The sequence below is a fragment of the Arvicola amphibius genome, chromosome 7 (genome assembly GCF_903992535.2).
Source record: "Arvicola amphibius chromosome 7, mArvAmp1.2, whole genome shotgun sequence".
NCBI lineage: Eukaryota > Metazoa > Chordata > Mammalia > Rodentia > Cricetidae > Arvicola > Arvicola amphibius.
The window spans coordinates 21030622-21046172 of NC_052053.1; the positions used below are offsets into that span (position 1 = coordinate 21030622).

The window sequence follows — 15551 nt, forward strand, 5'->3', positions numbered from 1 at the left end:
GGTGGCATGTGTAAGTTCTCTACGACTCAGTTTTTTGCATTAAACAATATGACTAAAGTTTCTTACTCCCAATATGCTTCATACACAGCACAAAGGTGCAAAAAGGAAAGGTCCTTCCTTGGTGGGTAATTATGACACATTTTAAGGACCATTTGAAATACAAGAATCACTGTTGACTTAAAAGAGCCATTTCAGGGAGGGGAGCAGAGAAAAATGTAGAGCTCAATAAAAAAAAGAAAAAGAAAAAAAGAGCCATTTCTACTGTGTTGAAAGCAAAACAAAAAAAAGGTTTATATTATTTGGAAACACCTGCTTTTTGAAGGCGTAGTGGAAAGAGCCATAATCTGACATAACAGATTATGTTAACTGAATAAACCTGGAGGGCCTAAACACTGTAGAGGCTAAAGATGCATAGATTAAGGGATGGTAGAACATAGGATCAAGTTACATAAAGTGAAAAGGGCCTTTGTAATATATCAATTTTTGATGAGATTTAGGATCTATACAACATTACTGAAAATACTGAAACGGACACAGTAATGTGGAGATTAGCTGAACTTTAGAAAATCTGCCAGCAAACTGAAATCATTAGGTTAAAAACATGTTAACTTGCACCCCTTCAGAATCTGGCACTAAGAATAGCTTCCATAGTGACAGATCACAACAATGCTTTCCAAACCCTAATTTTCTGCTCCTCCAGGTTATAAAACTAGGAATGCTTCCTGTTTGTTTTATTGCTCTAAAACTAAGGAATAAACTATTTTAATCTTATAAGATTCCTTCAAAAAACATCTTTCTCAAGCGTTGTTAAAGGCACTGAAGATCCAGTGGAAGCCAACATGTTAAGTCTGGTCTGAAAAATTTTTTTGACACTTCCATTCACACTCTTAATACAGTGGTCACTTTATGTTCAGACTGACAAACTGCAATACCATCGAACCTCTACAACAAAACAGTAAGCACACATTATTCTTATTTTAGGCAATGGTAATGCTGCAGTGTAGAGAGCTTCTTCAACAGGCATGTTCTTCCCGATGAACAAAAGCCAGAGGGATGCAGGTGGCTGGCCCACACTTCCCTATTAAATGGGCCAGGAAATGAAAATGTGAAGATGAAATAAAGGATTAAATGAGAGAAAAAATCTAGTTTTGTCATTTCTATGGTTCTAATTGTCAGGGTATCCTAGGGATGAGATTACTGTCCTGACTAATTGGCAATCTTCATTTCTCTTTAATGGTGATGAATTATTTTTGAAGGTCATGAAGATAGGCTAGCAAATACTCCAAAATAACCTGAATATACAAAATTCAATGTATAAGTTTTTAATATTAAAAGTAATTTATTTCAAGGACGATCTACATATTTTAAACTCACTGTTTTTGAAAAGTGTCAACTATTCCATTGTTATAAGACAGTCAAATTTTATGTCATCACTTTTAAGATTGATATTATTTTGAACTAAGAACAGAAAAAATTAAATTTATGGAAGTTTGTGACAGCTTTATTATAACTTACAGATGAATGATGATATAATGCTTTAAAAATATAATTCTTAGAGTGACAGATGGAATACATTTAAACTAGTTTAATATTTGAATTATATGCCTCCATACAGTGAGATGAGCTTTGAACTGCTGTAGAAATAGAGCCCAAATATGCCCTCACCTCTCTCTCTTGCTGGTGTGGAGGTCCTTTTTCATGCCTTTGTTTCATCCCACATGGACTAGTATGCCCCTTTTGCTGGCCTCCCAGTCCCTGCACGCATAATTAACAGACTTAAGCTGGTACATCATGCTCCCACAATTCTTCACCAGGCACCAGGGGAAAGGCATGCACATAGCTAGCCTAGCTCATGTACGCATGTCCCAGGGATGCTAAAGCAGGTCCAAGGTGCTGATTGCCATTATTTTTTTTTCAGAACTTTGATGTACATTACTTCCTCAGACCAAAATCCATTCCCACTTCCCTTCCCTATTGCTAATGCCGAGGGCTTTACCAAAGCGCTACTTTATCAGCCACTCAGAGAAAATCATCCAACATCCTGATTTTAGACCAATATTGGAGCTTCTCTGTTCTATTCAGCTGTTACTTAGCCACAGCCACTGCAGCACATACACAAGTCAGATGTGCATAACCAAGAATAACTCTTTTTATTATAAATATAAATATATAAATATAACTTTTTTAGTATAAATCCAAATAAATTATTTTATTTAGATAGTACCCAACTAGAAGTAGCTCTCAACATAATCAGCCCTCAGGCATGTTTTTATTCAAATTCTGTTATTTTACCTTCTAGGATATCCTTACCCTGACTTCTCATTATACAGTAACGGTAAAGATTTATATCAGATGACTTGTTTTTTTTTTTACATAATAGGAATTTTTGAGGGGGACATCTAAAAATATTTTAAAGCAACAGATTATGCTCTCTCTGAAGTCCAGCTGTCCTTTTTACTTCAAGAGATGCATTACAACAAGTGGCTGAATCCAAACGATGATTCATAAAATTTACACATTTGTTTTCTCACATAAGCAAAGCCCTGCATGTGAGCTGAACTCTAACGTTGTCTATAACAATTTAAAGCATTGGCTAAGAACCCAAATAAAGGCATGCAGATGTCCGTGTCAACAGGTAACAAATTCTACTAGCGATTTAGCCACTTACTTGGGGGAAGAAAGAAAGGCTTACCTTGCTAAAGTCAACAGTGCTGTTTTCCCTGCTCACATCATTTTTATTCTCAGCACAGGCTGGAGCAGACTGAGGAGAAACAACCTGACCTGCTGAAAGAGATTGTTATTACAGAATACAAACAATTACTCACACAGTTCTAGGCAGACTGGGTGAAAGATGAACTTCAATTTAGCTAAACTAAGTAGAATTTTTTAATAAGCTCATGATGTAAGCATGAACATTCAGTTAAACAGAACTATATCAATGCAGAGATTATCAGTTACAGATAGAAATGGGAGAAGTTAATCAAGAATATTTAAGTCAATTATCAATTTAAAACTCTAAATGATTATTCTCTTTGAAGAGAAGCTGCCTTCAAAACTCAATTAAATTTAACCATAAAGTTCATTGATTTCTAAATATCAATTAAAAACAATTGCACATATTTAAAAAGGTGTAAACCCCAAGCTCTGACTGAAGAATTTTTGACAATACCAGAAAAGATGAATATCAGCAACTGTCCAGCATACTTTTAGGTTCTTATATACTTAGAAATCCAAATCACTATGTACTTGAGCAATAAAATTTAGAGGTGGAGCTTATTAGAAATATGGGATCTTGTGCCTATAATTACCCAGTTGTATAAGCTCTACCGCTCATCTGCTATCAAGATCGCTAGACTAGAGTTGTACAGGTCTTCCATGAGCATTATTGAAAATATGAATACACTGTGGTTCTCTCTCCTCGTATGAAAGGTGAGGTTAGTTATTTGGATAACCGAGCTGGGAATGTGACAATAACTAGAAAACATAACGCCCGCCATTCACTATGCAGCAGTCCTTACAAGCACAAATCCTTTGATATCTGCCCAGAGTTAGCAAATGGTAAGTAACCTGGTTTATTAATTTCTCTACCTATCCTGAGCCCATCTCCACTTGTTACTTTCACTGTGAAACAAGTAATAACAATTCAATGTTGAAGCCTTTACTATATTTACATTCTTCTCAGCGGCTTCAAAATCCCCTTTCCTTCCATCGCTCTCAGGTATGAGAAAGAGTCCGTCTGCTTAACTTCTCTCACTCCCTGTTGAGTCTCACTTTTATTCAGAATTCACCTTTATTCTCATACGTTCTGATTGCTACAACTCTGAACTTCTCTTAATTCCTTTAAATAGTTACACAAAAAAATCAGTATTTCCCTGATCATCAAGTACAAAATTATTTATTTTAAATACTAGTATAATCTTACTGCTTAGACTAGTAAGCCTGTCAGTAAAAGATCATTTTTTCATATATAACAATTACTGGATCAAAATAACTTTGTTAGAAAGTAATAGATTTAATTTTCTTCTAGCATTTAATATTTTTCTGCTTCCATCAAGTACAGAATAAGAATATATGTTGTAAAGATAAAGACAAAATGACATCTTAAAGAAAATTCACCTCAACCACAGCCACAGATTCTGACTTTGAATACAGAACTCAAGGCAGTGCGCATCCTTCAGAGGAAGTCAGGTGAGCTCTCCATTCTCCCATCTCTACCTGCAATGTGTAGCTACAACTGCAGCCGTTCAATTCACCATTCTCAAAATAATAACTGTTATTATAAAAAGCTTTTACATAATGCATTTGTGCTACTAACAGATGTCTTCAATCACCAGTTTCACAACATTTCTCCATATTTTCATGAGTTATAGCATTAAAGATAATTAAAACTAAATTTATTAAACATTCTGTAAAATAGAGATAAGACTCAAGTTATAGAAAAAATAGATAAAAATATATGTTTTCTTATAATAATTTATGTCATATAGTCAGAAACTACATGAAATATCAATTGCTTAAAACTGTAAGAAAACACATACCAAAAGAATAAAGCCAATGCAAAATCAACTTTGATGAGATAATCAGATAGCAAATATGCTACAACTTGTAATTTGAAAAATCTAGTTGCTGTTTTCATTTTTATGTTTCAGAAACAATATTTCATAAACTATATTCAGGTTATGAACTATATTTAAACACTGGCACTTACATTTTATTTTGTAAGTATTTGTGATTTCTAATGTGTTGCTATTAAATGATAATTGTAATAGATACATTAGGATATTTACAGTTCTATGCTATTCTTATTTTAAAATTAAAAATTATAAAATATTACCTTTCAAAACTGATAATTAGGAAGTGAATTAGAAACTACTTCTCTGAATATTTTAAATGCTATTAATAGTGACCTAGTTATGGATATCAAGCAGGATGCATGTTAGATGGCAGTAAGTACATGCTATTTCCAGAATACAGACATGTCTAGAAAATGTGTACTACAATACAGTTAGCTTCTGATATAGGTACAGAAGCCACAGTATTTGTATCTTCTGTACTTTAGAATGATACATAAAAAGATCTGTCACTCTCAAAGTCCTTCAAAGTTTAAATAGCACTTAAAATTGTAATGTTACTTCTAAAGTATACACCGAATAATTAAAGTAAAATAATATAAACAAAGTAGTTTTGACAACTTTGCAGGGTACTGAGAGTCTGTAGGTATCATTTAAGACCTAAGCTTAAAAAGCTTGGCTTATGCTATTTAGGGAAATTACAGATTTCAGATGAAGCATGTACTGTTTGTTATATACATAAAGCTAAAATGCATGCCTTGCAATAGTCCATAGAACTACTAGATTCCCCAGACTGTAAAATAGCTTTCATAATTTTGTAGTGCACTATCATTTTTGCTTAAAACTTATTTAATTCAACAGTCAACACCTTTCAGGAGATTATGGGCTTAGATTCCAAAATGCATTTCATGAACTCAAATACTAACACATAAAATGAATAAATAAATTTAGGGAAGGGCATCTCTAATATGACTGCTGATTGACTTCTGTAATGAAAAATGTCATTCATAAAATAACAGTTCTCAGGCATAGTGACTGCTTTCTAATGGAAGAGAGAAGAATTTGCAAGAATATTTTCCTCTCTAGAGGAAACAAGTCAGAAATCAGCACTCGGGTACTAGAAACACTGCAAGTGCTGCTGGCTTGTGAGAAGTTTCTAGTTACTTTGACACTATGCTTGCAAAGGAATATTTGCCCGTTTTCTTCTGATTCCTCCCCTTTTCCACTGTCCATTGTCCAGATGGAAACTTACTGTAGTCAAATGGCATCACAAAGTTGGATTGCCTTTACTAGTATAGTATGTAAATCTCAAAACATTAAGATACCATGATGAAACAGATATAAACTCACTATTCTTACTATAGTTCATGAAAATTATTCAAAGCTTGATGAAATATCAATATCACTAATATAAACTGATGTCTATGACTCATGAAGTATAAATATTTGAGAAACCTAACATCATCCTTTCTATTCAACATTCATTTTAAATTCATTTAAATTACTCATTTACCTGTTAAAATATGGTTATATATTTTAATAAAAATCTAATTTGTTTAACTATGAGTTAAAGTGTATAGTGCATAGCATTTATATTAGCACCTGTTTGATTTTCTTTGGATTGTATTTGAGTCTTTACATACAGTTCTCTCATATATGTAAACTATGTGCATGAGTGATATAAAAGCAGTTTCAAAATTTTTGGTTAAATTCAAATCGTTAAATAATTTATTACCTACATGTATTATTTGCTACTGGTTAATCCAGTCTAAATCACATGTAGTAGAAGGAAACTGGGATGAAGACATGGAGGTACAGTACTATTATCCTAGAGTTCAAGCTGGTTTACACTACCTCAGAACCTTCAACGCATTTAGAGTACCCAAAGGGTAGGAGATGAGGGAGGTACAGAGATGAGATGAGCCTGTTAGAGACAGACACAAGACAGAGCAAAATGAAGAAATATAGAGATGAATGACAAAGTTACATACATGTGCAGCAATACACTTATTTATGGAAATAGAAAACATGGATAAAGAAAGATAAATATTTAGAAAATTATGACTAGGTGAGTTACATTTCAAAAACAGAAAGAATATGCATGCAATTAAAATTGTTAAAAACTGTCATGGCTGGAAATAATTAGTTTCAAATGAAAAATTAAAACCTTAAATATGTTATCTTAGAAATATATTTTATCTTAAACCAATTTTCCATAGCCCAGTGATAACACAGCCTTTAAACAAGGCACATCAATTGTGAAAAATTAATATAATTTTAATTTTCTTTTAACGTTTTTCATATATTGGATTTCTTAATGTACTATGTGTCCAGCAATACTAAGAAGCAATATTTTAGCTTTCTCTTTCAATGTAGACCATTATGATGGATAAATATTACATGCTATCTTATTTATGATAATATAATATTAAGAAAAGAATTTCTAAATATAAAGACCTCATGCATCTGGAAATAAAAGTACAGCATTATAATAAAAGTTAATTTAAGGTAATAAAACAAAGAAACAGCATTAACATAGGAGCTGCAATCTACCCAGGTCAAAATATTCAATACATACCCTATCCTTCTAAATCTAAATGTTTACCACTTAAGACTTTGAACGGTAATTTAGAGAAATTAATAGAAGCCCTGTAACCCTTTCAGATTTTGTAGCCAGAAAACCTGCAACTGGAAAGTGTTCTAACTATGAAAGAGGGAAGATGTGGAAGCAAAAGAAGAGCTAGAAATCAATAGTGATGAATGGAGGAATGAGATACCCCATACTACAGAAGCCATGAGGCCCAAGAATTATCAAAAACATAAAATCAGGAAAATAACATCATTTTACAATAGAATTGCAATATAAATTTCTGCATGTGTTAAGAGAATGCCTGACCTAAATGATAATATAAGCATTAATTTATTTTGATTTATTGATCATCTAACAGAAGTCACATTTGTGTTTGAAAAGATATTCCTAGATTCAAGGAATGACTTGAATAGTATGGATAGTTTTCATTTCAGTACATTTTACAGGGTTCTAATGTCAAAGTAGATACTATTTTCTATTATTTTTGCAATTGTTTTGCCAAATGTAACTGTCACTTTTTATTGAAACATCGGAATCAGTCATTTTAATTCTCACAGTTTTGATGCTTAATGAAAAGTGAAAGTTAAACACAGCATGGTGGCATTAAACATGCATGGTGAATCCATAGCATCCTGCATCTTAGCCCTGAGGAGAATGTGCAGAACACCAACAATATTCACATATATATGTAATATGTACATATATATCAGTGTTTTTGTAGGTGAGATTGACAAATTATCATAAATGACTAAGAAAAAATTACAAACAGAAAGCATATACTGGGAAAGAGAAGAGAAAGAAAATATGCTATTTTGTTGATACATATGAAACATGGAAGAGCTACATTTGAAATGCAGTGTTTAGATACTTAACCTTTGAGAGAACAAGTAAGCTAGCATACCCAAAGAGCAATTCAATAAAGGAAACAGAAACATATTCTAGGTGTTTTTTAGATTTCTTTGGGCAAATATCACTTTGTTTTTTAGTGCATTTTAATTTTTAACCCTAAAACAGAAACATATTATACAAAGGTAGAGAACTTACTTCTATATCTTTGCCTCTTTTGTAGTTTAAAATACAAACATGTTCTATTATCAAGTATTTTAGAAAGCCCCCTATTGATTTTAACTTTATAACCTTAACAGAGGAGAAGTTAATCTTTCGGAGTAAAACATTTAGCTGAAGAGATTTTTTTTTTTTAAAAAAAAAGGATATTGCATTTAGCTCTTTGGACATTAAAACTCCATTAAATCTCTTTTCACCATAAAAATTAAGTCTCTAATCATGTTTTGAAACAGAATTTCATTTCTATATTTATGCTTATAGATTCCAATTTCTTTGTTTATCTCAAGTTTGTCAGTGTACAGGGTTCACGAGTAGATTGAGAACCTTAGTAGTAAAGGTCTTTCGTGCTTTCTTTCGCTTGTGGGTAGGAGCTTTATTTCTAAATTGGTGAAGTCTATACATATTTTCAGACTTCTCAACACACATAATTATGTAAAGTGTTGAGGAAGCAAAACAGAGTAATGAGGAGGTGTTAGAAGCCTAGGCTTAGAAACTACTGCTGACAGGATACTGCACAACAATACTTAATTGGGTGTATGAATCTTATTAGAAGTGCTTCCAAGTTTCCATTACCCTAACACATGCCCTGGAAAGATTTGTATGTGTTCATATAAAAGTTGACTGTAGAGATGGAAACAGAGTCACTCAGATCCTAGTTTTCAGAAAAACTAAGCTATTTCACAAAGGAAACAAAAGTACTTTCTGTAGACCTTCAATCTACACATAGCCTTGGGATTCACAGCTGTAATTCTGTCCTCTCTCCGGAATTGTTGCGAAAGTTAAATCAGCAACAGTGCTTGCAGGTCTACAAAGGACAATAAATGATCAATCCGGTAAAACTCACACCTTCTTTCCTTTATCCTAAAATGTAATGAAACTTTCAAATACAAATATTAACCTCAGTAAAAATTACAAAAATTGCAGCATGCAAAATTATTACCTGTTTGAATAAACATATTTTTATCTATATGCTATTATCTGATTTTCAATAAAAGCAGTGAGGACAAAGTTTATTTGTCCAGAAGGTCCCCATAATCTTGGAACATAAACATGGGATTAATTAAAACATGGGATATTTTATAAAGGTTTTTAGAATCTAGTAACTTAAACCTTTTGTCAAAATTATTATCGCTTATCAAAATTTTTAACATTGGCCAACCAAATAAATATGAGCACTGTAAAAGCAACAATAATATCAACAGCATGGTTTTTCCCTCCTCTTCTCCATAATCCTCCTCTGTCAGCTGCCAGAATTTGCAGTTTGTCTGCCCAGGAGTTTCTCTCTCAAACTCTAATAAAATCGTCCTCAAGCTTCCATTAAAAAAAGCACTACATTTGTATCTGAGATGATAAAATCTTCAATTTCACATTAAAATGCATTATATGTTTTAAATTAAATTATAAGTTAGAATATGAATTAATTTAAATATAGTATTTGTCTCAATGTGAGTTCTACATCCTCAAAATAGTCAATAGAATATTCTAATATAAGTTGATATATGTCATAGCAAGCTCGTAACACTTTTAATGAACTTCACATATGCATCAATATATATGCATTTATGTAATATCAATACTTTACATTAAGTTAAAGACAGTTTTATATTTCATTTCTGTCTTTATTAGAAATTTAAAAAACAAACTTTCAACTGTCTTTGTTGGTTTTATAGTGTGTAGTAGGTCGAAGATAATATATTCTCATAAAGAGATGGAGTCAATATAGAAACTTGAGGCAACAGACAAAACAAGAGAACACCAAAGGGCAGCAGTGACCAGAGTAAGATAAAAACCTTCCTGTATAAGAAAAGAAAGAACTGTGCACACACGGAATTTCAACAAAACATGCACCTCTCTCATAGCACCTAAATCTCAAACAAATACTTTAAAAGCAACGTTTCCTGATTTAGTGGGATCACTTTGAGTTTCTCTCCATTTAGTTTAATCGTGGCTGCCGGCTTGCCGTATATTGCTTTTATTATGTTTAGATATGTTCCTTGTATCCCTAAAATCTCTCCAAAACCTTTATCATGAAGGGGTGTTGGATTTTGTTTAATGCTTTTTCAGCATCTAATTAGATGATCATGTGTTTTTTCTTTCAGTTTGTTTATATGGTGGATTACATTGATAGATTTTCGTATGTTGAACCAGCCCTGCATCTCTGGGATGAAGCCAGCTTGATCATGGTGGATGATTTTTAGATATGTTCTTGGATTCAGTTTGCCAGATTTTATTGAGTATTTTGTTTCCATGTTCATAAGTGAGGTTGGTCTGTAATTCTCTTTCTTGGTTGAGTCTTTGTGTGGTTTCAGTATCAGGGTAACGGAAGCCTCATAAAAAGAGTTTGGCAATGTCCTTTCTGTTTTTATTGTGTGGAACACTTTGAGGAGTATAGGTATTAGCTCTTCGTTGAAGTCCTGGTCGAATTTTGTGCTGAAACCATCTATCCCTGGGCTTTTTTGAGTTGGGAGGCTTTTGATGACTGCTTCTATTTCCTTGTAGGTTATAGGTCTATTTAAATTTTTTACCTGGTCTTGATTTAATTTTGGTACCTATCCAGAAAATTGTCCATTTCTTTTACATTTTCCAATTTTGTAGAGTACAAGTTTTTGTAATATGACCTAATGATTCTTTGGAATTCCTCGGTGTCTGTTTTTATGTCTCCCTGTTCATTTCTAGTTTGTTAATTTGGATGTTCTCTCTCTGTCTTTTGACTAGTTTGGATAAGGGTTTTTTCTACCTTACTGATTTTTCTCAAAGAACCAGCTCTTTGTTTCATTGATTCTTTGTAATGTTTTCTTTGTTTCTATTTTATTGATTTCAGCCCTCATAGAAATATATAATTCATTATTATTTAACATTGTCCTGAGACTTAATGTACTTACTGACCTCAAGATACTCTGAAATAAATCTGGCCTGTTCATCGAAGTATTTGTTTGATTTGTGTACATTTGATTTAGTAGAATAAAAACTCCCACATAATACAAATTCTAAAGAAAACTCATCTTTATCTTGTTGTAATTTCTGAAACTTCTGAAACTGGAAAAAAATCACACAAATATTCTGTGCTGTCAATCCATGTACTGTAGTCTATTTGCCCAAGTCAGTTGTTTTAATAGGTAATTTGAAAGAATTTTCACCTTTACATGGTTTTTAAATCAGTATCTCATGTACTAGGCTCATCATTAACACTCTATGAACTTGAGGCTGACCTTGAACTTTAGATTCTCCAGCCTCTACCTAAATTCAGGGATTAAAGGTATGTACCACCATGTCCAGTTTACTCCTGCTGCAGACGAAACTTGGAGTACTGAGAACACATGGCGAGCACTCAACTGACCCAGCCCCATTCCAGGTATCAATTTTTGTCTTTTAGAACTAAAAATCATTTACAACTGATGGAAGAGTAACAAATTCATGTTAATCTCATGGTAACTTCATTTTCTTTTACAAAACTATGATAAGAAAATGTGAAGCAATTTCTTAATGTAAATGGTAAAAGGCTAAGTAGATCCAAGAAGAAAACAACATAAAAAAAGGGTAACAAGAAAATAATGGTGATCAAGTGTGATGCTACGTGAAGATGGTGAGGAGGCCCCTTGCACATTAAGATGCTGCCGTGAAAACAGCACTGCACTCAAGAGCAGAAAACAGGCTTCCATAGGTAGGTGGAGCTACATCAGGAGCTGCTGGACCCTTTTATTATTGGTAATGAAATCTGTTAGCTATGGCCCAGAGGGGGAAAGCTTCCTTTTCTACAAAATACATTATGATCATCACTGTTTTCATTAGAAGCCACTACTACAACATGAACCACGTGTCATTCTTCTCTGCTGCGGGCTCTGCTTATCTGTTCCATTCTGTAAGTTGTTCTATTCTGTAGGTAAGGTTTATTTTACTGATTCAGAAACCTTTCTAGAAACAAGCTCTTTGTTAAGACGTCCACATCCGGATGGTGAAACCAAGATCAATATAAAATACACACACACACACACACACACACACACACACACAATTCTACTGAAACAATATGACTTTCAATAAAGTGTTCTCAAATAAAAGGTTTTGGATATTTAGAAACAATTTAACACTTTAAGGTCATACAGAAGATATAAAAGAGCACTTACCATTTTTATCCATAGAGTTTGGCTCTGATTGTTTCTTGCCAATGTCAGCAAAAGATCGGACAATAGGAATCCTGTTGGTGAGTTTTTTCTGGTTCTGGTGATGATGCTGTTTCATCAGGGCTTCATGAACTCTGTGGCGTACATCTTCATTCAGTTGACCTGAGCTGACTTGTTGGTCAAGGACCATATCTGAAGATAGAAAGAAGATAAGAAGTACAGTTTTTCTGTTTAAAACGGACACCTTGAATATTATCCATACTCAAATAGGGCTACAACTTTAATGTATGATGTTTTGAATAAATGTTTATTTTTTATAGGATTGCTACATGGAAACGTGAATTTTCATTATAAACCACTCATTTTTAAATACTTTTTCAAATATACTAGATTTTATTACAGGAAGTTATTTTTTCATTATTTGTACTAATGGTAGGGATATAGTAATCTCAACTAATTCATATGTCTGTGATTGAAAAATGATTTCATTATTGTCTCTCCTCTTTCTGTCTCTGTCTCTGTCTCTCTCTCACACACACAATTTCCATTAAATCGGGTATAGGGCTCCTCTGGAAATTTGCGAAATTCATTTCACTGTAGTTACAAAGTTGGGTTTACAACTTTCAACAACAGAAAATGCAAACTACATTAACTAATCTAAATCCCTTTTTGCAATCCAGGCTAGCTTCAAACTTATACTCCATATTTTTGAATCACCAAGAACTCACATTATAGGTGTGCAGTAGCCACAAACTTGGCTTCACATATATTCTAATGTGGGTTTACTATGACTTTCTAGTGGAGAACAATTTTCTTGATTCCTCTAAGTGAGGTTAGGAATTACAGCAGTACCCTTAGAATGTGTTAGATAACAAAGAACCATAACTGTAAAACATAGAGTTCAGAAAACTAAACTGAGTACACTGATATTTTCTATGCACAGTATCAAGAATGCCAATAAATAAATGAACATTTATTTTAAGGGCATTCGAAGTTGCTTAGTGAAATAATATCACCTCACTGTAATCTGCCTTCAGAAAATCAAAGATTAAGTTCTAGGTTCAAAGCAGATGTCAATGAACTGCCTCTTGCTTATATATTCAGTGGATTGCAGGCTTTAATGTTAGCAACCTTTAAATATTAGCAAACTTTTCCCTTATAATACTGAGCTTTCTTTTTGTACTAAATAGAAATGGACAATGATGAGGGACTTGGAACAATCTACAACATTCTAGCTGTGTGACCTCACAAAGCTAAATAATCACAGAATTACTACTTGTAAGACAGAAGTAACAATACATGTATCATATGTCACAGTCAGGAAAACAATCTAAGGCCCAGCACACACTGATTAGCAAATAGAGGATGATCAGGAAGGAATTTCCTAATATAGGATTGTCTTTGCAATTTTCATTAATCAGGGTATAAATCTCTGAAATTTGTGAAGGATTTAATACACTCAGGTTATAGCAGCATCAACTAGGCTCAGCAACAAAAAGTACAAATCACCTTGGTTAAACTGATTGATCTGATTGGCTTGCAGGAGAGGAAAATCACAATGAGCCTGGTTTCAGTTACAGTTCTCTGTATCTTTCCTCTTCTTACAGGTGTGTACTTTCACCACCAGCTTGTCTCTTTGTGGGCATAATGTGGCGCCAGGAGCAACAAGGAAATATCCTTGTCCATATCCAGTAAGAAACAGATTAGCTTTTGCCACTTTGCTTTAGAAAGATTCATTTTCACCTGGCATGGACATTCTGTGTATGACTGACAGGAAGCAATCACTGTCAGTAGAGATGGAATTCATATAGATTTTGTACAAGAACTGAGTTATTTAGCCAAGTTTTTTGGCCATGAGCCAGAAGATAAACGATTTCTGTCACAACTACCCAACTCTGCCTTTCAACTACATTAAAACCTTCTAAAGATTACTGAAATTTGAGTTACATACAATTTTTACATGATAAATGTTCTTTCTTTTTCATTTGCCATGTGAAATGTCCCAAATCTCAGATCAAAAGGCCTACAAGACTAGGCTGTGGGCCATATTCAAAACAAAGAGTATAGTTGCTCTGTCACTTTCTGTTCAGAATGGAAAGAAGTTAGAGATGAATATTTGGGAGTTGGCCAAATATATGTGTGTGGAGTATTTGGAAGTCATCCACTGTGAGTAAAAGTCCCATTCAATTCTGAAAAGTGCATGGCATTAAAAGATGAAAAGCAAATTCTTATTTCAGTTCTTCGGAGATCAGCAATTATAACATCTCTGAATTAAAACAAAATAAAGGAACTAAAGAACTGTCAACATAGGACATTACTTTGAAAACTTGCTATGACAGAATATGTATATAAAATCTGTATTTTATATATAATAGTAGAAGCTATAAGGAAGTTATTAAAACACTAATATAACACAATTTTAAGGCAGATCCAGAAATAAAATATTATGACTCCCCTGTCTTGTATACTAAACAGAACTTAAAGTTATCATATTAAAACCATACATGTCATAAAATTATTACTAAAATTCCACTGAGCCACATTACTTGCACACTAAAAATTTCCCTAATTTCTACCTTTGCAATTAATGAGAAATAAGGTTTATCTCAAACAGATACAGAGGAGAAAATAAAATGTATTTTTTTTCAAATACTCATTTATTCCTTAGCCACACCTCTAAGGTACAAGCCAACAACATTACAGAATATATTAGTGAACTGGAAAGATTATTCTTCTTGCTTGAGTGTTGTGGAGTGAGCACAAGAACAGGCACAGAATTTAGTCATCACATACAGTTTTCTCTTCAAAACATTAATACTTATCAGGGTTACTTGAAAAGTTAGGAACAGACAATGAACCACGATGGCTTTGGGCCCAGAGTCAAGTCCTCACAACTCAGCAGGCAATGATGTTAATATAGAGAACCTGGCAAAGCCCAATGCCAGGATCTTGTTAAAAAAAGAAACAAGAAAGAAAAAGATAAATGAGAACATTGTAAAACCTACAGTGCTTGTCTTAAAATGCTTGAAAACTGAAGAAGCATTTGTCGTCGCAGTGAGGTTATTGCTGTACTATAATCAACACATCTTGATTACCAAGAACACTAAGAAGGCATGATTTTCTTTGCAAAAACTTTATAAACCTCTGTCTTCTTCAAATTTACCATATAAATACTGAAACTCATTGCCTTAACTTTAAAAAAAC

General features: G+C 33.2%; 1 protein-coding gene across 4 annotated transcripts in view; it reads right to left on the minus strand.

The window, feature by feature from the left end:
- The window catches only part of Slc4a10 (solute carrier family 4 member 10), a 132901-nt gene that overhangs the window by 77283 nt on the left and 40067 nt on the right, over nt 1-15551 (minus strand). Inside the window, exons 5-7 of one of the 4 annotated variants that reach the window (XM_038335806.1) lie at nt 12351-12539; nt 2693-2781; nt 1666-1755 (exon numbers count right to left, since the gene is read on the minus strand). In XM_038335806.1, the coding sequence (XP_038191734.1) occupies nt 1666-1755; nt 2693-2781; nt 12351-12539 (368 nt within the window). Of the gene's footprint in view, nt 1-1665; nt 1756-2692; nt 2785-12350; nt 12540-15551 lie in introns of all 4 variants that reach the window. The other 3 variants (XM_038335805.1, XM_038335809.1, XM_038335807.1) reach the window with 3 other exon arrangements.